At 39.6% G+C, this 27314-nt stretch overlaps 1 protein-coding gene across 2 annotated transcripts in view; it reads right to left on the bottom strand.

Moving 5' to 3' along the window:
- Positions 1-4452: 4452 nt before the first annotated feature.
- FER1L6 (fer-1 like family member 6) overlaps positions 4453-27314 on the bottom strand; it is a 90480-nt gene continuing 67618 nt past the window's right edge. Inside the window, exons 27-41 of one of the 2 annotated variants that reach the window (XM_069854609.1) lie at positions 26411-26533; positions 26240-26279; positions 25478-25590; positions 24258-24389; positions 23078-23203; positions 21960-22087; positions 19972-20142; positions 18643-18803; positions 16949-17091; positions 16324-16412; positions 13978-14076; positions 11343-11584; positions 11043-11206; positions 8261-8361; positions 4453-5031 (exon numbers count right to left, since the gene is read on the bottom strand). In XM_069854609.1, coding sequence (XP_069710710.1) covers positions 4851-5031; positions 8261-8361; positions 11043-11206; positions 11343-11584; positions 13978-14076; positions 16324-16412; positions 16949-17091; positions 18643-18803; positions 19972-20142; positions 21960-22087; positions 23078-23203; positions 24258-24389; positions 25478-25590; positions 26240-26279; positions 26411-26533 — 2013 coding nt within the window. In that variant the 3' untranslated portion in view covers positions 4453-4850. Of the gene's footprint in view, positions 5032-8260; positions 8362-11042; positions 11207-11342; positions 11585-13977; positions 14077-16323; positions 16413-16948; positions 17092-18642; positions 18804-19971; positions 20143-21959; positions 22088-23077; positions 23204-24257; positions 24390-25477; positions 25591-26239; positions 26280-26410; positions 26534-27314 lie in introns of those variants that run through there. The other variant, XR_011337208.1, reaches the window with a different exon arrangement.

Raw genomic sequence — 27314 nt, 5'->3', positions numbered from 1 at the left:
GTATTAGAGCTTAGCTTTTCCCTTTTGCTTTCATTTGTAGGATAAATCGTTCTGCAATCCACCAGTTCAATATTCACTACAACATTAATGCAGTCAAGTTATGAATGGCCACTCAGTATGGTAATCCCACCAAAACTAATTGAGTATTCTATCCACAATTTCTGCCAGCCACATTGCTGTCTTCCTTTCTAAAAATGTGTGCAAGAAACTAAAATAGTAAAAAGACTAGGCTTTCAAAAAAAAAGGGATCCCTTCCTTACCGACTGATAATTGGAGGATGTATTTTCAAAAGCTGTCCTTTCACCTTTGACACGATGTGTTAGATAGTTAGGTGTCTCTGTACAAGGATTTTTACTTATTTAATCAGTTATTGATGCTATTTTATGGTTTGCATGAGAACTCTGTGCCCTCTCAAAAAGCAAGGAGGTGTCCACAGCAGAGCCAGAAAGAAGTGTTAGATCTCTCTGTTTGTAGTGCTTTTCTATATAGAGAAGTCCAACACCAGCACCTGGCCTGACATGTGGTTATGTTCCTGTGTAGGAAAGAACAGCTCTACCTCTTAGGTAAAGCCTAGTTTATCCTAAAAACCTAATGTCCCTAAAATGTTTCAGGGGTGCAGGCTGATAGTTTGTTCTCAGTTAGTCACAATTTCCCTGGATTGACCTGCTGAGCTGTCTGGTTTATGAAGTTTCTGGCATTTTGGAACAGCTCAGGAGGTGCCAGCTGCTATGCCGCAGACACTGCTGTACAACCACTGTTGTACAGTGAATTTTTGCTACTCAGATAGTTTGCTTTAAATGATTTGGTTTTGAATTTTGAAATTGTAGTAGAGACAGCCATAAACTTTCCATTTTAAAGTAGATTTTCCATTTCCATTCCTTGGATGTTCTTCAGCTGTCATCAGAACAACACAGAGCTCCATCTTCTCCTTTTGTCCCATCTCTGCCACTGTGCTCTTGGACATCTGCTGGCAGCATTTGTAAACCTGTACAATTTCTGCTGGTGTAAAGTTTTGCTTAGTGATTGAAAATGCAGCACATCCACCTACAACAACAGCATCAGGTGTGGGTGACACCAGGCCACTACTTGCTCCATGTCCTGATGTGTCCTGTTGAAAGCAGCAGGGCTTTTGCACCAATACATGTTTCCAGTCTGTAGCTGGCTTCAGTCTGGTCCACACAACCCTCTGATGTGTCTGTTCCCAGTCATCCATCCTGATGTGCTCGTAGGTCGAATCAGCAACAAATGGAGAAGCAAGAAAAGTGATCACTGCTTAGCCTCCTCCACAACACTAAATTGTGGGACTTTGTTCCCACTCTGCCCCTTAAGTGCCAGTAGGAGGTGAGTTTGTGTCTAAAAATATGATACAAGGTACTTGAAATTGGGCACTCAGAAATTATTACACCGCAGACTTGTCTGTCGTCAACAACAGTTCAGGCATAAGTCCCTCCATTGTTCAGGTTTTCCCCTCAGGTGGGTAACATCTGCTCCCATCTGAGTGGCAGGCTATTATTTCCAAATATTTTTGGTATTCCTGGTTATCCTTCGCATTCCAAGAGCACAATTTTATATGCACAAGATCTTGTGTTTTCCTATGATACCACAGATCTGTTTAATGAGATGTTTTTGGTCAGAAACCAGTTGATAAAACCCCAAGTCGTACAAACTGACCTCAAAATTGAGCCAGCATGAGTGCGGGCTAATGTTGAGATAACTGCTCAGGATAAGGATCTCTCCTTTTTGTATGAAATAGATAGGAGCCCTTGACATAACAGCAATCCTTGGTATACACTTTACTCCCTGTTAACCACAAAGCCCATGTCTCAACACATTCACTTAAGACACAAAACAATAACATCTGGCACCTGTATGAGTAGCCCACCAGTGAGAGATGCCGTAGTTTGTCTCTAATACTTACTGACAGCCTTACCTCTCCAGCTACTTTGCAGCCATCTGGAAGATCACAAAAAAGGTATTTGATTTAGCTTTGTCCCAGGAGACAACACAATCCAGCTCAGCCTACATGTGTTGAGTGTAGTGACAGGCAATTTAAGAGTTGTAGAAGAGTTAGCTTGCGACCTTTTTGCCTGTGTGATACACTTTTTAGCCCAGACTGCAGGACTATATGGGGGTAAAATGATTTCGGTGTTCAGCAATACCAAGGGTTGAGGAATGATCATGCTGCAAGGAATTGAAGACCCCAGAGGCGGCAGGGGTGAAGGAAAGAGACATCTGTTCAACACAGATCATACAAGACATCATCATCTTCAAAGAATGAAGTGTCTAGAAAAACACTGTCTGGGAGAAAGCATGCTATCAGAGGGACACTCTGTCTAACTTTCACAAAATATAGTTACTTACATGAAACTTAACTCTAGCTTAAATAAAAAATACTGCACTTTTAAAAATAGTAACTACTTCTTGTATCAGCTTAGTAGGCATGGTGGTGTTGGACTTGATGATCTTAGAGGTCTTTTCCAACCTTTACTATTCTATTCTATGATTCTATGAAATAGCTATTTGCACTGGGATGAAAGGGACAAAGGGGACAGGATCTTTGTATGGTCCCTGCTCATCCAAACATAGATCAGGACTTTAGGGAAATGTGATTCCAGCTATCTTGTGCTAACAGTGCTTAGGACACTCCATGCTTGCTGCTGGGGTCCAGAGGCAAGGCTCAGTCCTGGAGCTGTGCAGGAAAACCCTCTGTCAAGGGTCAGGGCACTCAAGCCACTGTCCCGTGTTTTACACAGTCCTTAGCAGCAAGGGCAAACAAGCAGAGTGAGGACAGAAGGACACAGCAGCTGCCATGCAGGATCAGATCTACTGCCCTGACACACTGGAAAAAAAGCAGGACCATTGCCTTTATAGCCATTGTCACATACTCGGGTTGTCACTATTCATCTCCCACCTTTTACACCAAAATAATTTTATTTGCTCTTAATGGAGCTTTTAAATTGCATTTCTAAAATTCGTGGATGGTGAGACATAAAAGAAATAACATTTCCTTTTCTATTTCATATAGGCTCAGCTGCAAAATAGCACAAAATCAAACACCAAGTCATTTCAGAGGAATGCATATCACATAATATGTAAGCAGAGACTGCACCAGACAAGGGCCCAGTGCAGAGGGATATGAGATGACGAGGGACTTGAGGGGGATCAGCACTTTTCCACATCACTGTCTTGCATGCTACGTTTAACCAGTAGCACTTCTAAAGGAAAACAGCCCAACAGTAAAACCCATCCAGTGTGGTCCTTTGCCACATGTCTAGTTGTAATGTAGTTACTCACATACCTAAATAATTTAGCTATATTTGTTGTAGACTTAGAGGATGTAATTTAGAAGAAATACTGAGTCACAGTCTGCTGGATGGGATGGGGATGGGAGATTTTCATCCTGCCTTTAGCCATCTGCCTCTTCCATCAGTGGGTGAGGAAGAGGCACTTTTAGAGGAATTCATTCCATCCAAAATAAACCTCTAAAATGCCTTTTAAATATAAAATATTATTACTGTGGAAGTTTTGCTGACATCAATTTTTCAGAATAATGCAGTTAATTACCTCTGTTGTAGGCCAGAGGGAACACAGAATCTCCTTTCACAGCCTTAACAGGCCAGGTACAAGTAGTAACACACAAGCTTCCCATAGAAGTGGCCTCTGAGAATGATGCAGATGCGTACATTTCTGTTCCTGCACCCTGAGCTTGGTACAATTATCAGCATTTCTAGGACATCTTTTTCTTGCCTCTTATTACTTTTCAATTTGTAATGTCGCTCACACTTTGCACAAGCGGAGCACGATGGAAAGCATTTTCTCAAAGATCACCTTTACAACATATCTAACCATGGATGAGACTAGAGGAGATTTCTAAAGCTACTTCAAATCCATAATCATGCATTTTAAGGCCAGGTGGGGTCATTAAGTTATCAAGCCTTGCTCTGTGCATGACACGGGCTGCAGCATTTTTTGTGTTCTTTTCTGTGTAGGATGAAGATTTTCACATTGACAACTGTGTAAGTCTTTATTCCTTGTTTTCTTTAGTCCTCCATGATTTGTTCCTCTCTGCAGCCCTTCTCTTTTCCATTCCTCTTTCCATCTGCCTGTTCCCTCTCCTTTACAAGGATCATTTGTTACTGTGGTGCCTGTGGCTGAATCTTCATCTTCCTGGTCCCTCTCCTCCAGCGACCTCCAGCACTTTGGAACTGCAGCCGATAAATGTTCTTTCCATCTCTGCTTCTGCCTCCCCCATCACCGACACCTCATTTATAAGTGTGTGAAATGTCTTTGTAGAGCACAGAGCTCTTGGTGAGAGGTGAAGGATGAATTATGTCCTTGACACCAAGTGAGACAATTTAACCTTAGATATTTTTTTTTTTAATAAAGCTTTTCTTTCAAAATAATCATGCCATTATAATGTCATTGAGAAACAGTTCAAATAATTAATTACAAGACTATGCAAAGAACTATACATTCATCTTCGTGAAGATTTTGCAGTTAATATTTAATCATTTGTCTGTAATAATAAATACTCAACTGACAAATCAGTTTCTGCATATCATTAAGGAATTTACTTTCAAACTTAGTTTTATGTGCAGAATCAAACTTGCATTGTCAATAAAGCTGCAGCATTCTGTTAATGGTAATGTACATTAAGGCTGAGTCTGAAAGAGCAGACAAAGAAGACCTTAAAATATCCTGAGAGAGCTCCAGTTTCTGATGTGAATAGTTTTGTTTTCATTTTACAAAGAATGAGATGTGTTTCAGGTTGATTAATTCTGTTTGTCTGACTTTTATTGTAACTGGAGTGTTTGTATATGATTGGTTACATTGAAAGCCATAATCTATGCTTATCCTACAACTATCCTATTACTGATTGCACCTGGCAGTGTGTAGATGAAGAGCACCAGGAAGATAATGAGAATAAGCAAAATTATGCCGATGATGATGTACTTCTTGTAATTTCTCCAGATCAGGTGATACAAACACTTGAAAGGATTTACAAACCAAGAGAAGGATGTGTCTGGTCGGCTAAAGGGGAAGAAAGAAAAAAAGAAAAACTTTTTTAAAGTCAGATTCAGATATTTCCATAGGTATACCACTGCAAAATACACATTTAAGACTGAAAAGGACCTTTAACTCCTGGGAATCAACTAAAGAGTTTAGAGGGAACTTCTATGAGCTCCAAGTATGACGAGGGTTACTCTTCTTCCATCCATTCCTGAGCCCAAGATCCACACACCACCGGGAATGAAACTCCAGTTCATACTTCATAAGTTGTCCAATTTAAAACAAGATACAAATTCAAAATTACAGCCAAGATTGTGATAAATCCTAAAGAATAAATGTGGACATATCTAACCTGAGCAGGAAAGCTTTCTAACCATTGCATAGAATTTAGCATCACAAAAGGAGTAATGAGCTACCACAAAAAATCTAATTGCTCAGTGATAGTCATAGTAACATAAGAGGCAGAGCCAGCTCAGGCCTGCCATGTGGCCTGAAATGGCTTGTTTTCAGAAGGAGTTTGAAAAGATGCCATCTGAAATGTAGGAGGTGAGATGAACCCCAAAATCTAGGAAGTTTGCCTGGGGACACAGAGGGAAGAAGAGCCACCTTCTCCTGCTGGGGACTATCTATTTCACAGTCCTATTTTTTTTCTAATTATTGCCCCATATCATAGTCTCTCCATAACCAGGAATTTCTTCACACTGTATGACAAAGCTGGCTGCACACAGAGAGGAAAACCATGTTCTCCTTAGGAAAAATACAGATGCGGTCTCTCCTCTGGCATGTGACCCAGCTTGGGAGCTCACTCTGCCTCTGACTCCAACAGCCCTGCCCCTACAATAAGCTGAGACATCTGTCGGGTTTGCGTGGTAGTAGGACCCACAGAACATTGTGGTGTAGAGCAATATTAACACCAGCAAAACTGGATGCGCATCATCTTTCTTATCCACTATCACTGTAATTGTGCAGATGACGCAGTAGGAAAGAGAATGGAATTAAAACTGAGTGTCACAAAAAGCAGTAGCTGTATCTCACAGAGGAAAGCAGGTAAAGGAATTTAAGCAATGTCTTAGTCATCAAGAGAATTCAGCATTTACCATGTGGAAGTGAATGCCAATTGATAGAAGGTCTGTAAATCTAAAAGGACAACTGAATATCTTTTGATTAAAGACTGTGTTTTATACTGAGGAGGAAATGACTCAGAAATAAATCAACAAATAAGCTCTCCAGGTTAAAAAGAATTTTTTAAATATCAATCCCTATGACCTGAGTAATAAACCCGTTAGTCTGCATTTTCCAGCTACTTAAAGGCTTTTCATAACTTTTAAACACAGTGGGGAAAAAAACCCCAGTGTTGCTCATTTAATTTGTTTTCTTTGCAACATAGGCAATAGGATTCAGTACTAGTTATAACAGACTGTACTCGGAAAAGCATCCTTTCTTGATCAGAAGAGGCTAAGAGGTGGATAACCTCATGGTGCTTTGGCCAGCAGGAAATGACACTCACTGTAACTTATTTCTTATTTGCATAATTCTCTTTAGATCTGAGACATTTAATCTTTGTCCACTTTTGCTCTGTTACGTCAAAGAGTCTGCTGTAGTTTAGTAGCTCCTCAGAGATAGTTATAGTTTCTAAATTATTTTGTGTCTTAATTAAAAAATCTTGATTACACAAAACAATCTGAAAATTCCCCTGCTTCTCTGTGTAAGCCTATATGACTATGACACACGTATTTTAGAGCTATCCCAGTCCTCTCTCTTCTGTAAAATAGTGTTTCAGTTTCCATTACTGGGAAACTATATCTGTCAGGTATAGCTCATCCTGCCTTTGGGTAAAAATGCTGGGTGAAATGATTGATTAAAATCTTTCCAAGGCTAATTTTCAACAAATACCTCTAATTTTCAGGCTAAATACATACTGTTTATAGTGGTATTGGCAATTCCACTTTATGCTCTTTTCTGCTTTTCCATGTTTATCCTGAGTTATATATAAAACCAACAAAACTAAACAGAATGTACAATGATTACCATTATGATTAGCATTTAATTTTTAGAAGCTTTGGTAGCAGAAAATATAACATCAATTTATCTTTTTTTCTTTTTTAATCTAGCTCATTATTTTAGTAGAACAAAGTACTTGAGCTATAATAGATTAGAAGTACATTTTTTTATGTATGCAAAAATGTCAACTGATATTTTTTAATGTGACAAACACTGAAAGATACAATGTTTCTTCTAGATCATCTGCCTTTGTTAAACCACTTTAAATGTCCTCATTGAAAAGTCTTACGATGAAAAAGATTTTTCAGTCCTTGATTATGGAGTACAACTATTTAGAGATAGGTTTGTTAAAGTTATATCATTCCTGTTTAACCTGATTTTCATGTTTTATGTGTCTTTGTCTACAAGTCATTAATTTATGCACAAATAACTAGATATATGCAGATGTCAGTTTTCCAATGATAAGCAGCAACTAAGACACCTTTAAATATGTGCAGACAATTCTTAAAATCATAGAAACACAGAATCACAGAATCCTTTAGGCTGGGAAAGACCTTTTAAGATCATCGAGTCCAAACCTTAAACCTCACACTGCCAAGTCCACAACTAAACCATGTCCCTACACATCGCATCTACACATCTTTTCAATGCCTCCAGGGATGGTGACTCAACCACCTCCCTGGGCAGCCTTTTCCAATGCCTGATAACTATTTTGGTGAAAAATTTTTTCCTCATGTCCAAAATTCTTGTTCCCTAATACCAAGACTCTGTCTCCTAATGGTCATATTAAAAAAAAATGGGCTTAGGAAATATTTCATACAGTCATTTTAAAGCACTAAAGCATTAATGACTTACATTTATTCTCTTAACATAATAAATATAATCCATCCAATCTTTACAGGTGAGCAGACTGAGGCACTGGCTGTATGCGTAAGTTATGACTGTTTAAGAGGTTATCACGTGCCAGGTCAGCTATGGATTGAGTGTGAATGTGAACTCTAGCTGAGGACAAATGTGCACCAATGCAATTTATTTTGGCTTCCGGAGGAAGGCTTCTCAGATGACCTGGAAAGTGTTACCAGCTGTTAGTGTGGGTAGCCAGCTGATGGACAAGTTGGGAAAATGCCTTGCTCAAGGTTAGGGCAGGGAAGAGCAGAGAAGTCAGGAGAGAAGCAAGGATATCTGCTTTTCCCTGTCTCCTGCTGAAAGCCCCTGCTTCAGCTTGTTTAATGAGTATGGTCCTACTCACTTGGGTTTTTCCAAGGGCTCAGGCTCCTTTCGAGCTTTGCCTACTGGATTCTTCTCAGCTTCTTCTGCTGTGACTAAGTGAAACTCAGCTTCCACCTTTCCCTGGATCAGAAAGACAATACGTAAGCATCCAGTCCTGGGTTGTTATCATTAAATCACAGCAGGATTCAGCTTGTGAAGAAATTACAGAACGAGCTGAGGGTGAAGGAAACGGATTAAAGAAAATAAGATAAAGTCTTTGCAGCTGAAGAGAAAGCACAAAAGAAAACCCATGTGCCAAATTCCTGACTTATTCCCACAGAACTGAGGAAAGAGAGGCAGGATGTTTTCTTCCAGACCCATAAATACATTTTCTGCTTCCTGCATTATAACGTAATTCATCTGAGAAGACATGTCTTCTATCTATCACATGTCCTGGCAGAGCTGAATGTCTGAGCTGGAAGCTGCATTGCTGACATAGACAAAATGTAGTTCCAATGCAGAGAAATTCAGCCAGTCACGAGTGCTGCAGCAGTTGAGCTGTGGGGTCTCAGCTCACAAAAGGAAGATGACTAGAAATGAGATCTACGTGCAGAAAATATCATGCAGTCCTGGAGCTCTGTTCAGGCTAAAACAACAACAATCTGGCAGGTGGATTCAGAGCCAATTTTCTTGACAGATGGACAGAAGATGATACTTAGCTGTGCAGAAGGACAACTTTGTTCAGCATCAACTTACCAATAATTTCTGGAATTTAGAAAAGTCATAAGGGAATATCACTACTGGTTTAATGGGTTTTTTTTGTGAAAAGCCATTGAAACTTACTGAGTGGCCAATACGATATTAGCACTTATAAAAGATTGCACTTGCTCAGCTCTGCAATAGAAACAAGTCACCTGAGTTATTAGAATCTCAGTATCAACTGTAACTTCTGCTATGGAGGTTAAAGCTTCCTAAATATGGGTGAAGTCTTTGTTTTCCCCTTGCCCTCACTGCAACAAACCTGTTAATAATTCTATGTGTGTATGTCACAAATTTTGTATGTTTGCTCTTTTCCTTGTTCACTCAGTTACGCTCTTCAGTAGTATTGCCTGTATAGATTTAAATAGGCCAAAGGGGGGGAAAAAAAAGTCAATTTCAGAGATTTAAAAAATCTAGTAGCATTTAAGAGTGGGTGAATCAAATAGCTCTGCAAAATCTGTGATGGGTGAAAAACAAATGGCTTTTCATGTATTTGGTTGATATCAAAACCTAAAGTGTTTATGGCTAGTGTCGGGGATTCAGCACAGAACTGGGCTGAAAGAAGGATGCATATAAAAGGGTTCAATGTGGAAGACAAGGGGATCAAGAGATGAAAATTGACTGGGAGAAGGAGAATCAATAGTACGTAAGCTGATAAAATTAAGATTAAAAAAAGGGATATGCAAGTGGCATCAGTCCACTAAATCCATGGAAATTAAGCAGGCACCTTCAGTCTGAAGAAGGCAATGAACTTGAAGATGGCATTTTTTATTAAAGCATTCTTGTTGAAAAGACAGAAATATGAAGGAATGGTGAAGTTTAGGAAAACTCCTGAAGACTCAATGGAAGTCTAGAATGGCAAGAGACCCCCTGAAAAAGGGCCAAAACAGGTGAATCTGTATGGGGCTATGCTGCAGGAAGGTAGCTTGTAGTTCTTGGTCTGTGTGCCCATACGGATCTGGATGGACCTAAAAAGGCTCAACTCATACTTATTCCAGAACAGAGCTGCAGGGATGCCCAGGTTCAGGTCCAAGTTCCTGGAGTGCTCTGTGGGCATGTAAGCACATTAGTTTGGGTTCTCCTTCACTAGCTCACACAGCTCTGCTTCATGCTCTGTTTCATGTAGACACGCCCCAAAGACCACATGCAGAGTTAACTATCAGGGTGCATTTCATGCATAGGTACGTGCACTCTACCTCGAAAACAGGAGAGCTGAGCTGTCTTTCATTTACACTGAGAGTCCCTACGCACCTGTAACAGCATTAAGGAGCCTTTAAGAGAGGGACAATGCAGAAGTTGTGTTAAACACTGAGAATTTCTGTGTAGCCCCAGATTATACACAGAAAAATCTACAACATTATGAAAAGAAGCTGCAGCAGAAAACTCTGAGATAAATGGCTAGACGCATGCTATGTGAGATTTATACGCTGCTGGCGAGCCTTATTGCACTAGAGGCTTCAGGTAAATGGAAGTTTTGTGGCAGCATTTATATTTTTCTTAGGAGAATACTGCTAATATAACAAGTCTTGTAGAGTTTTGAGGAAGCTTTCATTGTCTTTTGCATTCCTTTATACCAGTTTTATCCTGCCACTAAACAATAAATATTTGATTAGTCAGCACGCTTTAGCTGGAAGAAGGGACTCTACTCTTTCTACCTGAGATGTGTTACTAGCAAGGAGAATAATGATTGACTCCAAAATCAGTTCCTTCACACTGGTTGAAATGAGAAAAAAACAAAGTAAATAAAGAAGCAGGTGAGATTCCTCCCAGGATTCCCTTAGCTGATTTAAATTTGGTTGGAAACACCTGATTTCCCATTCTACCCACCTCCCATGAGGTGCTGGGAGACAAACAGTGGAAGAAAGCAAAGAAAAGTACAACATACTCCGGTTACCTACGGTTATCTGAACTAAATCTAGGGTGGACCACTGAAGCATTTGGAGGAGTCCCGTTCTTTGCCAGTAGTGGTGGTTCTTCAGATGCCATATTCAAAATTAGCATCTGTCTGTCTCAGAATTTCAGCAGACCCAGATAAAAGCCGTTGCGTGTAGTGAGCTCCCTACCGTAAGCTCTCCAGCCTTGATAAAAGGCCACCAGCCTCTGACACGCTTCTGCTGAAATATGGAGATCTTGTTTTCTTCACCTGCTTCCACAACCATGCCCAGGTCACAGCTTTTGGCTGTCTTTGCTGCTCGAGGGAAACCGTTCAGGTTCAGTTCAAGAGTGCCTGGAAGGAGAGGTAATGTGACAACACTCAGAGACCAGACAGATACTAATGCATTCAAACAGCAGCTTCCAAGTAAGATACCTGGAGCAAAGCAGCAGTTCATAGTGACATTCAGACAAATCCATTGCATACTTACCTAAGAAATCGTCTGAAGAGAGTCTTTCAAAGTCCCACACCTGAAGCACCAGCTCAGCAGGTATTTTGCGCTCTGTCTTTTCCAAGGAAAATATGTTTTCTCTTTTACTGACCACCATTTGTTTTTCTGCTGGGAGATAGTAGAATGGGAAGACAAAGCGCCAGTTGAAGTTGCCCTCTCCTGTCAAGGAGTTGTAATGTACATCTGTCTCCTGCTTGTCCTCTTCCAGGCCCTTTATCCACCTATGGCAAGCACATAGTTGAATACACTTCTGTCACTAGAGAAGCTGTAGCTGTGTTTGTTGTTATTTGGTTACAGGCATGAGCATATACTAATTATTCCCTAGGCAGTACCAGATAACACACTGTTAAGGACTGCAATACACGGTGACAACCCTGGCTAAGAGATCTCAGCTCCCTCCAAGACATGGAACAATCCACAGCAACGTCCAGTGATGATCAAAATTTAAGAACGAGAACTCCATTTTTTTTTTAGATCAGACCCCAAAATACCACTTAGCCGTTTACTGTTGGTCAAGATGCCTGTCTTCTTTGGGACTGGTGAAGACAAGATTGTTCATCTATCCACTGCTAATCACCTGCATTCGTCTTGCTCCACACTAATAAATTCCCTGTCCATGTCCCAAGAGTGATTTAAGTTCCCAGTCTTACGGCCTAAACCACTTACAGTTGAAGTCTGGGGGCTATAAATATGCCATAAAACAATAAATTATTCTGCTTGCTTTTTCTTGTGTCTTCCTCTTGGTTTCTGCTACAGTATGCACATCTGATGCACAATCCTATGTTAGGACAATGCTTTCCTAAGTATAATCTTCTCTTCTGAAGACGTAATGATCCAGCTAAGTATGTTTTAGTTCTGAAGATGATTTATCACAGCTTGAATAAAGATTAGAATTTTTGAGCTGCATCCAAAGAGTGACTTTTCCCCTGCAAGACCCATTATTTCAAAAAGTAATTGGAAAAAACAGTAACAATCCCAAGCACAGCACTTTCTGCAGTGCAAATCCATGCCTGGTGACAGATTCAGTGCACTGAATCCATGTGCAGTGTCTGAACATAATAGATTTGTGTCTTCATCATTAAAGCACAGAAGCAAAAACTTACCTACTCCTGGCTTTCCCTGTCAAACTGCTCTGTCGTTGATAGCTATGTTCTCATGTTATCACACAGCTCAGCACAAAGGCTGGCTGTGTATTTTTTTCCTCAATTTTGTGCTCTCAGAACTACTCTGCTACTGCTCTGAACACATTAGGACATTGCTAAGTTGAATATATCTGTGTGAACATCAGTTATTTCAGAGTAACTCCACTCATGAGTCTGCAAGGGGAGGTTGGCTCATTCAGTGGGTGCAATACTGATGCTTGCAAGCACACTGGAGGCCATATGGTTGTATTACTATGTGCTTCTAATATCATCTGCTCCAAAGGAGTCATACCAGTCCTGGTGCCCCAAACAGCTTGGTCAGAGCCACACACCCTGCATAGGTGTATGAGCTGCTACCAGACTGCCCTCTCCTTATGCTTACTTTGGATTCCTTATTATGTTCATGTGATTTTCAGAACCTGCAAAATGGAAAACATCCTCCCTTCTCTGTTCCATCAGTCCCAGAGCTCCCTCCTCCAGCTCCCTGCATTTGGTCATTGACAATACTGCAACAGTTTTTTAGGGAAATTAACTTTTTCATATGCCTAGTGTTCTGCAAATTCAGATTTTTCCAGGACTCCACAATGACAGAGTTCATATTGGCATATTAATCTCACTCACTAGTAGTGGAAGCATAACAAGAAATCTAAGAGCACTCTTGCACCTGAGATTTCCAGTACTTCCTACTGCCACTTACACCACAACTTCCTTCCCATCTCTCTCTGGTGCTTCTATTCAAATCCATCTCGGAAGCAGAAAGTGCGAAGCAATACTCTAAAAAAGGCAAGTAATTTTAAGAAGTAACCTACTACAATCTCAGTGAAGAGCTGGTTTGGGTGTCAAGGTCCCCTTTCACTCTCTCTGTTTTCATTTTATCCATGTCATATGTTTTAGTGCTTATCCCAGTAACATCTGTGAAGATGTGCCAGGTATTTTATCTGCAGCAGAAAGGAGATGGAGAGCAGAAAGTGTCCACGTGATGGTCTCTCCTCCATGGCCATGGGCATTCACCCACACATGCTTCCCACATGACGTTAGAAAGTACTTCCAATAGAAATAGCTTGGCAAACACCTGGTTTCTTGTTTCTAATGTAGTCAGAATTACCTTTTCTCTTACGTCAAACCTGTCGGCATCTATGTAAGTTCTTACACGTCAAATTCTGTAAAGTGTTTGATCTCTGTTTGCTAAACTGTGGGCTTGGTTCTCTTCTCGTGCCATCTCTGCCTGAGTGCGAAGTAACAACTAGTGTCATTTTACAGTTGGTTAACTTGATTTCAAGAGGGGTAAGAAAATAAATGAGAAGAAAAAGAAGCAGTATCTAATATAGATGATTAATTTTGGCAGGCATTTAGAGCAAAGTGCCAAGGTCACAGAAATAGCATATCAGATATTCATACAACGTAATTACTTCATCTGATTTTTTAATGAAATACTACATGTTTTTTTCAAAGAGAAATCCTGAAGAACTTACCCTTTTACATAGATGTCACTTGATTTTTGCCCTGTGAAGATATTTTCATCTTCTAGAATCACATCTTCTGTATTCCAGATTATTACCCTCAGTTCATAGCTGAAAAAAAAAAAAACTGTAGGCCTGCATGTACTCAAGCTCTGGTCAGACATTAATGCAAACCTCTATCAAATCCTGGGTTTCTAAAATGACAGGTGTTGTACTTGTGCAAAACTCTTAAAATGGCATCAGCCTCAGTGAGTAGCTTGCTGATGTGAACCAGAGCTCCTTGGGAGATGCTTTCCAGAAGAAATACCTACAGACTTGGTCTTTTGTGCAAATCAGTGCATTAAAAGGGAAGAACTGTTCAGAGGTATTTTAATTTAAGCAAGTGCCATCATGTCTAGAAGCAACAGTAAAAGGACTTAAAGCATTCCTATCCTTTCTACTCCCTATATACAGACATTTATGGTGGTCATTCAAAGTTCTAGAAGCTTGAACTGAAATACAGGTGTTGCATGTGACATCAAAAATTCATACTGTAAAATGTAGGTATGCCTTTAGTCATTGTATGAACTACAAAATAAAAGAACACTATTTTTGAGAACACTGATGTATGATATGAACACAGACATATGGATCTGTTACACCAAGTCCAGAGGAGGGCCACAAAAATGATCAGAGGGACAGCGCATCACCCATATGAGGTCAGGCTGAGAGAGCTGGGCTTGTTTAGCCTAGAGAAAAGAAGGCTCCAGCAAGACCTTACAGCAGCCTTCCAGTACTTAAAGCAGGCCTACAGGAAGGCTAGGGAGAGGCTCTTTATCAGGGAGTTCGGTGATAGAACAGAGGGTAATGGTTTTAAGTTGAAAGAGAAGAAATTTGAATTAGATATTAAGAAGAAAAGTTTTACTGTGAGGTTGGTGAGGCACTGGCACAGGCTGCCCAGTGAAGTCATGGATGCCCCATCCCTGGAGGTTTTCAAAGCCAGATTGGATGAGGCTTTGAGCAACCTGACTTAGTGGAAGGTATCTCTGTCCATAGCAAGGGGGTTGGAACTAGTTGATCCTTAAGGTCCGTTCTGACCCAAACTACGCTATGATTCTATGATATTTCTGATATGACATGTGCTGTCTTGGAAACAGCCTCAGTCTCAGGTGCAAAACTATCCCTGAGAAGTCACCAGATACCCTAGGCCATGGCTCTTAAGGAGATGTAAACCATGAAATCTATGCCTGTGCACTGTCCAAAGAAACCTTCATCCACAATGCTATATCAGCCCCTGTTCAGTCAACGATCATTAAGAGGAAATGTTTTCACAGTGTTTGAAGTGTCACAGAGGCTGGAGCCTATTTTGCTGCAGCAAATATGCATTTGTCAGCAAAATGTTTAACTCCTGTTTGCATGTTTACTTTCTTTCTCATAATTAATGGTTTGAAAATATTTTTCCCCTGGTTTTGTAGAGTACAAAAAGGATAACAACAAGTTGGGCTTGTGGGTATGACTAGTTTTAAATCTTTTTGGACTGAAAACTGCTTTTTGTTAGGGGACTTTACAGAAAGTTCTGATCTGAAGAAAGTAATTGACTCTTATTTTTGTTAAATCTTGGAAATGAGTTTTTATTGCATTGTGTCTTCTTCAAACACAAATAATACAGGAATAGTACCTGATGTTACTTCAGACACAAAATTCTCAGGAAAAGGCTTGCTCAAATATTGGAATAAAGCTCATATAGGATGGGCTGAAGACTCCGTTGCTCATTTTTGTTTTTCATTTACAAACATTCAATTAGCTTGAAGAACTATGTGTGCTGTTGCATATAAAGCAGTGTAAGTATCTGTGTGAAATCTGAGAGGAAGTTATTCCAAACATGTCTCTTCTATCTGCTGCTGTTTTAAGTGTTTCTTGATCTTGTCTTTGAATGAAGTGCTGGAAATCCAACAGGTGCAATACTATCGCATCGCATTAAAGATCTCAACCAAGTTCAAGTAAGTTATCAAGCTGAAAGAGGTAGCGAAACCAGAATTACTTCTATCAGTACAACAAGTGGATGATAACATAAGAATTATTAAGGGACTCTTGCCTCTAGCCATCTGCAATCTCTGTGTGAAAAAGGGATATCTTTCTAAAAGAGGTGTGTGATGGCCCTTGATGAAAAATCACCAGAAGTTTTTGAGTTATTTAATGGAAGAGAGCAAACTAGATGCTCTCTTTTGACCTTAAGTCATGTGAACTTAAGAAAATTTTCCTCAGGCTCACAGAAGATTGCTGTGATAGTTCTTGTTATAGTTTTTTCCAGACACTTAAGAAAGATTCAGTCTTTGAAGACTTTAGCCACTGTGCTGGCAGGAAAGCATAGAGTATTACCCTTTGGGTTTTCTTGGTGAAATATCCACTGGGGGTCCTGGCAGAGGCATATCTTTAGGAAACATGTCGACCCACATCTGTACACGACCCTTCAAAACAAAGAGATAAACATTTCTGTAACCCTATTTTAAAGAGACTTCTAAAAGGCTTTAAATATAGTTCTGATATCCAAACCCACCAATTCCTATATAAGCACTAACCAGCTCACTATCCTGGAGCTATGATTTCATCTATAAACTTATTATACAAAATACACATATTCTATCAATCTTTCAGGAATTTGGTGAAGTTAAAATAGAGGTCAAACACTGGCAACTTTGATAAAATGCGTATTAAAAAAAAAAAGAACCACAGCCCAAATACAAGCAGAGTTTGGGTTAACTTAATAAAATAAAGCATTTAAAATAATGAAAATATGTAGTTGCGCCCTGTGTGATAACTGTATATTTAGATAACTAGCTGTACATATTCACATGTGACAATTTGCAGTTTCACTTTGTATAACATCTCTCACAACACTTCAATGCTGTCTCTAAGTTTGCAGGTAGAAAGAGAAACCAGAGTAACTGGAGGAAAGGAAAACTGCTCGTAGTCTACCATCACCACCACCTTTGAGCTGCTCTACCTGTTCAATGCCTGGTTTATCTTTATGGTAGAGAGGTCGAGTCTCAATGTGCTCTGGGACTAGTTTGTATCCAGCTCCAGGGATTTCTTCCCAAGCACTTAAAACCTTTAAGGAGAGGTGTTCATACGATTCAACTGTCTCCTCTATAGGAAAGAGTAAAGCAAAAAGAACAAAGAGAGTTGAATTATAATGTTGAACCCCACAGTAATACATTCTATTAATTATTAAAGACATTAATTAAAAATTTGCTTGAGTTATAAGGTAGATTTTATGTACCCCAGCAAAGTAAACAAAGTTCTTGAAATGCATTTAATTTGTGTAAATAACGGTACCCAACAGGGCAACTAGAAGATCAGCACTTAGGCAATAATTTATCTATAAAACACAGTGCATCTTTTCACTGTTACAGCAGCAGTTTCTAACAGGAAGATGGAAGAAACCAGTGACAGAAAATTGACAGAAAATTGAAGATGGAAGAAACCAGTGACAGAAAATTGACAATGTGATGCTTTTTTATCATTCACGAAAGACAAGGAGACTTGAATTTTGATAGAGCTGACAGTAAAGAGGCACTAGGAGTTATGTCTATGCCTCATTTTGCCTTGTAATGGCAACAGCAAAGACTCCCCTAGAGATCTGAAACGCACCTCAGAGGAAGAGTATTGAAGTCCATGGGGCAAAAACATGCAACCTCCTGACCAGTTCAGCTTGTCCACTGGAGGAAGGACCCCAGAGAATTGCACCTCAAGGAAGGAACAGTGCTAATACTGAAGGTAGAGTGGATATTGGAAAGCAGAGGAAGCTGCTTGACCTCTTGAGCTTCTCTTTCCTCCCTTCTTGTGTGTTCTGCACACAAAAGGAACCAAGATTTTTGAAAAGGGATGTCTCCTACATTAGGAGAGGAGTGCCCAAGTGAGAAGGAAGTTAAGACATCTTTCTGCCAGCTCTTAGCATGCTTCCCTACAGTGTTGCTATCTCTGAGCTGCTGGTAGGACACAAAAGATTTGTTTGGAAATTAAACTGTAGGTATTATCCTTCCTGGTGGCTCAGAGAGGGAGGAAGGATGACCCTGTGATTACGACTCCTAGTTGCCTCATATGCATTGACGTGTTTTTGAGATGCAATGTATTTCATCTGATTTTAGCCAACTGAAAGCAAGGTCTTTAACCTGAACTTCTCAGGCAGACAGCCTCAACATCAAGAACAGATTGCCCCATGATAATCCATATCCTCCCTCAGGCACCTTTCTAAAGACTGTTTTCACCCCCTGAAGATACTTATTTCTTTCCATTGGCTACAGGTAGTGGTCAGGTATTTGGACTAGATGAAAAAACTCTCAGTAACTTCCCATGCTTTGATTTGCTGCGTGGAAGGTTCTCAAAGCATGCAAGCTACACTCTTTTGGAAGAAACTAAGCCAGAACACATGATCCAAGAGGGTCCCCTGCAAATCCTAGGCATCCCATCCTTGGGGTCAGACAGGCACTAATCCAAAGTGTACCCCAATATGTACCATGAGGATGTCAGGTCATCTGCAACAGCTGTCATAGCTTACAGATTCTCTGCAGTTAAGCTACAATGATAGCTAGTGCAGACTCAACCTTCATCACCACAGTTATGAGTATTTCAAGACAGAGACAGGTTCCTCTCAGTACTTTTGCAATGCAGCTGAAAAATGATGAACTACTGCATTACCATTCTCATCTTCTGTGAAGACTGTTTGCCCCTTAAAGACTTTTGTTCCTACTTGTATCTCCCCTGGCCGCATGAAAGGTCCACTTATTCTGTAGTCCTTACACAGCTTAGTGAGGATCTCGCTTGGCTTGGTTGCATCTCGCCACGCATTATACCCTTCTCTGCAAGAAGAGAACAGAGTGAAGAAAAATGGTTGAGGTTTTCCACCAGCAAAGTACATTGGCAAATCAGCATTTCTCATGCAGAAGTCTGCTTCGTGATCAGTGCCCTAACATCTGCTCAGCTAAAATTTTTCTTTAAATTGTCCAGCACTACTTCTTAATTGAGGTATCTTCTCTGTCTGCTCAGGTCCTGGGACTAATTACTCTTTTCTCTTACAGCATACAAGAAGCTGAGGCAGCCTTACTCACAGCTTAGATAAAGTAGCCCAGGCACTGGCATGCTCCCCAAGAGAGAAAGAACCAGAGCTCATCCCCTGTTCTACCTAAAGGTTTCAAATCTATACATTTTTACCTCCATTTAAGAAGTGTTCTGCAGCTCCTACATGCAGAGAAGCTGAGATTATCTGGGATCTGGATCAAGCACATAAAGAAAAACCTCACACTGGAGACTAATATGGCAAGGGAAGTCTTGGGGTTTTGTTTGTGCACCTGGATTGCTTTCTTACATTGTCCAATCTTTGTAGAGAAAACAGAGAAACAATAATAGGAGAACCCCAAACCTACATAGTCCAGGTTAGTGACCCGCTCCATGGCAATAGGCTTATTTTAGAGTGACTTTCTCTGCGTTAATTAATCTTTGTGCACAACATCCTTGGGGGCGCAGCCACATGACAGGAAGCAGGAGCTCAGAACCACCACCCCACGACCCCCCCCTGTAACAGAGGCCATGCCAGCATCCCTGCTCTGCTGCCACTCCCCTCGGTGCTGTGCCAGTTCCATCACTGCTGGTGCAATCGCTCCAGTAGCAGCTGAATAATGAGGGGTAGGTTTGAGCCCTGTCTTAATTTTTCTGTCAGAATTTTTTCCATTTGCCAATTACATCTCTCCAAGGGCAGTTTATCAAACATGTATGTTATACATAGATAGTTCGCTATCTGAAATACTTGGTGAACAAGCAATGATGTTAATTTTAAAATATCCACTTCCTACTAAGTCTGGCAGCTACCCAAACACACTGCTAAGCATTTTGGTGAAATTTAATTAAAATACCTCCTATGACACTTCTGTGCTGGAGAAAGCATAATACTTAGCCACACCTGGAATTTCTCCACCAATACAAGTCACTCACTGTATGCTACCCTCTATTGTTGTCTAAAGAGGTACTTACATTTCGTATTGACTTTGTAACCCACAGGTAGCTCGATGCCTGCTGTAGAAACGATTTTCCAAATCAATTTTAGTCTCTCCAATGAGATCATCTGTTCCCACAAAGTCATGGTCATAGATCAAGACAGTGAGCAAGGAATCCCTGGGGAATGTAGCTTGGATTTCAAATGATCTAGAGCAAAAAATGAGAAGTACATGGAGACAAATCAATTTTGAAGTTTAAAAGACTAAGTTCGTTAATACTGTGCAAACAATGCACTTCTAACAACCCATGGGTTTTTTTGGCAGCGTCGTTTTTTTCAATAGGATGTCTGAATAGACTGAAACCACAGCTCGCATAAGTATTTTGTTTCTCTTGCGTCCCTACCACTCCCTATACAGTCCCAAGATTTTTCTTACCTAGAGTAGGAAAAAATACTTGACTGAGGTGGTCAACTACAATGTTTTATTCCAAATCCAGTTGGGGTGGAAGTATGGAAATTATTATACAAGGCTAAAGAAGCTGTAAGTATGAGTTCTCACATGCTTTTCAGAACCCCTAAAAGGAGCATGTGAGTCTTTTCTGTTTTCTTCCAAAAGCTCCATATTAAATACTGAATATAGAAATCTGGTGAAACCCAATAAAATGATCCATCAAGAGCTTGATAACAAGATTCAGAAAAGCAAAGATCAGAACTCTCTTATCACGGAGTGCATTTTTTGGAGATAGGAACTGTTTTCATTGAGATGTTTAGGGAAGCTGAAAATATGAAAGTGATTTTAAAAGGAATTTGACAAAATAGTGGAAGATAGGACATCCTCATCAACACAACACTGGCTCCAGATTTCTCCAAATGCTAAGCTTCATCTCCTGAAGGACAAGTTTTGTCCTTTTTCTCAAAGAGACCGAAGTAAATTCTGAAGCAGCAGCAGAGCATGGTTTGAAGGAGAGAGATGTTTAGGAACAGTCTGGGATTGCTAGAGGTTGATGGTTCTATGTTGCCCAGGGCTTGTAGGGTGGCAAGAAATGGTTATGATGACTGATGCTATTGCTGCGAAGGAGTTCCTAGTCCTGTCGCCCCAGTGTTGCTACTGGCAGCAAGAGCAAGTACTATCCAAATGAACAATCCTTTTCTAAAGCAAACACACTGGCTAGTTCCCATTCCATCTGCGTGCATCTGTAATGGCTGTGCTTTATAGTTTATAGTAATGATGGTTCACTTGCAACCTCTCCTAAGGAAAAACAAATCACAGAAACTGATGTGACATGCTATGGATGGACCACTCTGTTGTTGTCTTTTATTATTAATTTTTTCTTTCTTTAGATCTCTGCTTTTGCAGACAGGACCCTGGCCTAGGGAGCTTTCAGTCCAATGTAGTATAGTTTCTCTATCTTAATGATCATATAGACTAATTCCATCTCAATTCAAAATGTTTTCAATCTTTTTAAAACAGGAAGACTTACTGGCAAAAAAATATCACAGCTATTAGCATTAACAACATAAATTAGTATAAAGCATTGATAATACAAAGTTGATATCTACTGACAGCTAGTCACTGGCTCCCCCTTTCAGGAAGCTGTATGAGTTCAAAAACCTAAGTTTATTGTCCTAGCCTTAAAATTATGAGATGCATTTGGCACTCTATTCAACCTGAAATAGTAACAAAGATTGTGAAACCACTCTGCTGCTATTTATTTCACTTTAAAGCCAACAGTTGCATTAATTTGCACAGACAAGATCATTTGTTGCCTCATTTCCTCTCATGCATCATTTTGTGAAACCCCTCACAGACTGTACTCCATGATTTGTTTTGACGGGTATGAAAATGAAAAAATTTATAATCATACAGGATGACACCAGTTCTCAGTATTTTAACCAGCAGAATTAAAAAACTTCCAAACAGGCAGAAAACAGTGTATAACAAACACTTTGTAATACTAACAGCAATAATGGTGGGAAATGATAAAGCAGAAATCAGTCCTGAATAAGAAAATAAGCCATCACTGACCTTCCAAATACCGGGTTTAGCTGCTTGGGGATGTAGTTTTCCCTGTCTTTAATTTCTGTGTTGCCCAGTCTCAGCACAATGTAGGGATCTGACTTCCCATCTGGATCAGCTGGGCTGAGGTTAAATGCCTGTTAGGAAGAAACTGTGGTCACAACACAGGACAGTGGGTTTCCTGTTCATTCCTGGGTGTCCTGGAAGTGCAGGAGGTTTCCTTGCTTCATGTAATATAAAATCTGGCATTTAGCTTTGCCATGCTACTGGGAAAAGATGACCTGGAGGAGAAGAGAGTTTGCAAACGTAGAGCAGATGGTACTGTCCTACCATTAAGATAGAAAAAGAGGTGAGCTGGAAAGGCAGAGATGAGGAAGAAGCTGGCTGCACGAGCACAAGCAGGATTTAGAAAAACTTTCCCCAAAATATTGGTGCAGGTCCTTGAACAGTGAAAAACATCTCTTCAGACTGTACTATGAGGTAGCTTGGAAGACTGTATATTCAGGAAATAAAGCACCCTCTTCCTACCCTTCTCTTCAGTTTTGTCTGCCATTGTCTCTTTGCATGCCGTTCTTCTCCTCTCAGATCACCCGTAACTCTCTTATTTCTCTGAAATACAAGCTCTTTCTACCCCTTTTACTTCTTACATCATGCTCTCTCTCATCACCTTTCCCTCTGTATTTCTGCCTCTTTCTCCACCCCATAACTTATTCACAACACCTACCACTTTGTTTACATGTAATTCACAACCCTCAAAACATATCCTCCCATTTCTCTCTAAATGAGGGTTGGTTTATATATGTGTCAATTTGAAACAACTCTACAGGCTAAAACTGGCTGTATTTGCATAATGTAGCTATAACAGCTTGTCCATACTATGTTAACATCTTTAGCCCTTTCAGTTTGAACAAGTAAAGTGATTCTCCAGCCTTGTGATTTATCATAAGGAATATATAACATTTTCTACTCTGAACACCCATTTCTGCAACATGAAACATTTTCTTAAATATGACCAAAAAAATTCTACCGCATGAATGAGGATCTTCAGAAGCTTCACTGCAAAGATATTGGGGGTCAACTGAGTTGAAAAGAAATAGCCAAGACTAAAAGAACATCTGTATACTTACTGCCACAATATAAACCCTGATGAGGACTTTGACAGAGTGGTTTGGTGGTATCCCCTGCAGGATGCGGAGCTGCCCTCCATCCAGCAAGCTGCCATCCTCAGGACTTGGGTATATGCAGAAGGAGCCCTGGTAATACACTGTCTTTTATCTCTCTCAAAAACAGAACAAGTGCAGTACAAAACCAACTCTTTGAATGCAAACAAAACATCATTCATGCAGCCTGTGCTCCAGCACATACATATCCATAACACATTTTGTGGTACCACTCAAAGGGAACAAAAGATTCAGTGCACTAAACATCATCTTTTAAAATGTCTTGGCTCTATAGCATTATACTATCATCACATCTAGATGATTACAAGAAGCACTTGCATGCTTATACCTCTCTCTGTTATTTAAAGGACTAACACCTTCAGGTGTTCTAAATCTAGTTTTCTTGATGTTAATATTCTATAAATAATATTTCGCCCTTAACTGTATGTTTGCAAATTGATAATTCCACTGGGTTAGTTTCCCCACAGTGTGACTGGAATCTAACCGTATTTTTGCAGCCACCATAGAGCTCTCAAATCAATATTGACTAAAGCTGTTGAGTAGGTCATACTGCCTGCAAGCAACTAGCAAGTCAGTTGAACAGAAATTTGCATTGCAAACTAATTGAGGTATCAATGACTTCAATCAGTTCCTATACACTACAAAATGCTTGAAATCCTACTAACATTATTCATGTTTTGAACTATGTTTTCATACTGCTTAATGATGCCCTGGATCAAGATGTACAGTTGTTCCCAACTGTAGTAGCTGTAAGGGCCTCTATTTAAATTAATGAAAATTACATGTAAGGTGCTGTAACTGACAGTGCAGCAAGAAAATTGCATGAGCAGAAGTTGGACTATGCAATATATCTTTTCTTCCCTGCTTGTGATTTAAATCTTTTTTTGTATTTCTTTTTTGAAAATTTTTCCTTGTTTCAAACCAAGGGTGATCACCTCTTGATGAATGTTGCTTTCATCTGTCAAATAATGGGAAAGGGGACTCTAGGTCCAATTAAGGACAATAGGCTGTCAGTGTCTTTTGCTTTCATCTTTAGTATACCTGAAATATGCATGAAAACATGAAGTCTTTAAATTATTACCCATTAATCAGCATCATTACCCATTTAATCAACATCACATCTCACCTTAAATTTTCCTATTATTCTGTCTTCAGAGTCAGCATGAACTTCGTCATTAGATTTCCCCCTTAAAAGCTGGAAAGTTTTCACCCAGTCCTCAAAGTTATTAAATTCACTTTCCAAGTCTCCTTCATAAATCTTTGAAAACAAGAGAATGTGCTTTTTTTGTGATGCAGTGAATGTATTTATAGCAACTTCTTTTATTACAGGATAACTAGAAATACATTTTGAATCAAAATACAGATTTTAATAAAACTAAAGTTTTGTAAAATCCTTGAGGAAAAAAAGTTAATTCTCTACTTAAAACAGGAATAGTTTTGTCCTTAACCAAAGTCCTTTCTAACCACTGGAATAACATATTAAATCAGCAGGTACAAGTGGCTCTAGAAGGGCCAGAATGAAGGTGTGGGTGAAAAACTGTGGATGTGCTGCGCTCAGATTTTCCTTCTCTGCAGTGTGTCTTTGATGCACTGACCCTTTCTGTTATGCTAATGCATCGTAACATAAAAGCAAAGCAGACAATAATAAAGCGCTGTGGGGACAGAATTTTAGGATCGGTAAAAAGACCAATCATTTTTATAAGGATGGGGTTTTTTCAACGTGCTTCCATGTAATTTATCAGGTGTTATTCAGTGTCAAATAGAAGGGCCTAGGCTAGTGCCTTCTCTTAAAAAATGGAAACAGCAGTTTAAATTCCCCTTTATTCAACTACATTTTAATCCAAGCAGTCCTAATCTTTTCAAACCTCCTCCTCTCTCCAGTTATTTTGCATGACCCATAAAGTTTTCTTCTAATTCCTTCCATCATTGTGCAATCGAATCTAATGTGAGCTGCATATTTCGTTCCTATCAGGAGGATGCTTTCCATACTCTTTTGAAGTCGTACTTAGTAAGCTGTAGTATTTCCAACATGGAATTTGGAGTTTCCATATTCAGTATTTTACAGATGAGCAACAAAACTGAATTTTCACTTAAGCCTCTCTGAGTGCGTCTGTACTGGTAAATTGAAGGTCTAAGGCCAAGCGGGCCAGATCCACCCTCCTAGACTCTGATTTCCTCTGGGCCCCATGTGCTGATGTGCTGTGTGGCCATAAATTTTTGTGCTTTATCCATTTCAAGATATCTTTAATAAATGTAAAGAAAGTACTGCTAAACTCAGCCTCTGATGTCAAGCTTTGGGGAGACGGTGGATAATGGCCTTACACTTCAGACTTATTTCTCTTTTACCTGCAGTGTTGCTAGGTTTGGAATTTCTTTCTGTTTCTTTTTTAATGTCTTATCCTTCTTCTTTTTATCTGGCTCCTCTTCTATGATCAATGCAATGTGGTCAGGAGTTTGATCTGCAGAGATTTCATGACATCATGCAGGTTTTAATGAGCAAAGCACATCAAATATTTCAGACAAAAATGCAAAATACATTCTGAGGATTCTCCCTCGCTCTTTCTCCGTTCATTCTTCTACTGCTATGCATAAGGCCTACTCTCTTCCCACTGCTATCTTAGGCAAAGAGGTGGCATTTTATCCTCTCTGTGGCCAACATATTCATAATGAGCTTTGTGGATTAGGTGTGATGGTGTCCTCTTATCACTCCTTCCCTACTGGTCATCTCCCAGAATGCCTTTTTCCTTCCTCTATGAGTCCTCTCAGACATAAACTAACAAATCTTAATGTCTGGATTCAAAACTGAGAGAAGCTTCTTTTTCTGAACCTGTTATAAATGCACCTAAGATTAGGATAATCTCCATCTTCTATTATTTAGGACTCTGATTTTATAATTTTTTGTGCAAGAGATTTGAGTGACAGGAAACTCATATTAATGGAACACTGCCTGTTAAGTTTTAACCTACCTACCCTTTGATTAGCTGTAGAGGAAAGGACCCCTTTTACCAGCAGAACTCTGTCATCAGTTATTAATAGTTGACAGCAAAATAGTAGAGAAGCTAAGTATTAGTAGCACAAAATAATAGAAAACATAAATAATTTACTTACTGTCTTCAGATTTTCCCTCACTGGAAAGAATTCCTTTTACCTTTCAAAAGAAAAAGATGATGTACAAACTCCTCATTATGAATGCAATACTGAAAAGAAATCATTCAGCAGTAAGTCTACTTTTGCGATATTGCTCATCCATGAGAGTTTTAGGCATTCAAGGTGGCTTACCTTTTGCATTTTGAGTACAGAAGCATAGTATTTTGACCACCAGTCAATAACATTTTCAGCTGATTCATCTGCAATTGTTCTTTTTTTCCTCTTTGTTGACCGTCGGATGGATTTTTTCATATCCTAACAATGCATGGGAAAAAACACTGTAAACTGTAAAACTGATTAAAACTAATCATCTGATTCATGACCTCAAACTCGAAAAGATGCACACTGAAAAATTTCAGCCTCCAAGACCTAAATAAAATGCAATATGAATTAGTGTCTCTGTCTACTGATGATGCTAAAATTTTGAATGTTTGAGACATTGCTAAAGGAGCAACTCATGCAACAAGCAAATCCACAAAGAGAAACAGGCAAAGATGTTTTAATGGATGTGAACAGTCAAATACATATTGGCTTCTCCCACTTAAGTCCGCAAGTGTTTTAAGAACTCACACTACTACTTCATTGCTTTCTGGAAGAAAGAGTCCCAACAGTCGCTGCAGTTCAGCTGATTTCTTCTCACAAAAAGCTAAAATCTGATCCTGAAGGTCACCTGCTCCTGTGGCAAATCTTATTAGCTTCATTCTTGCCCAAGAAGAATTGGCCTTTGTTAAATGGAGCGTTTCATCCTGTACCCTTATAAGGAGTTTTCAGTTTGGTGAGGGGGGGGGGGTGAAGAAAAGATAAAGATAGAAAGATGGGAATGATAATTAATAGGACACAATGCAGACAGTTAAATTACAGTTTCCCTCTAGGAATCATTTTTTACTATACTTTGTTGTTGTACATTAAATATGTTCTGTAACTGATGGAAGATCCAGACTGGTGTTTATATCTAGGGAACATCCCTCCAGTTTCTTTGACCTCCTAATTATGAAGGATGCTGGGAACATTTGACCACTGAGACATCAAAGGTTAA

Source organism: Phaenicophaeus curvirostris, chromosome 3 (genome assembly GCF_032191515.1).
Source record: "Phaenicophaeus curvirostris isolate KB17595 chromosome 3, BPBGC_Pcur_1.0, whole genome shotgun sequence".
Classification (NCBI taxonomy): domain Eukaryota; kingdom Metazoa; phylum Chordata; class Aves; order Cuculiformes; family Cuculidae; genus Phaenicophaeus; species Phaenicophaeus curvirostris.
The sequence above is the reverse complement of the archived record's forward strand: the minus strand, read 5'-3'. Positions and strand labels throughout refer to the sequence as shown.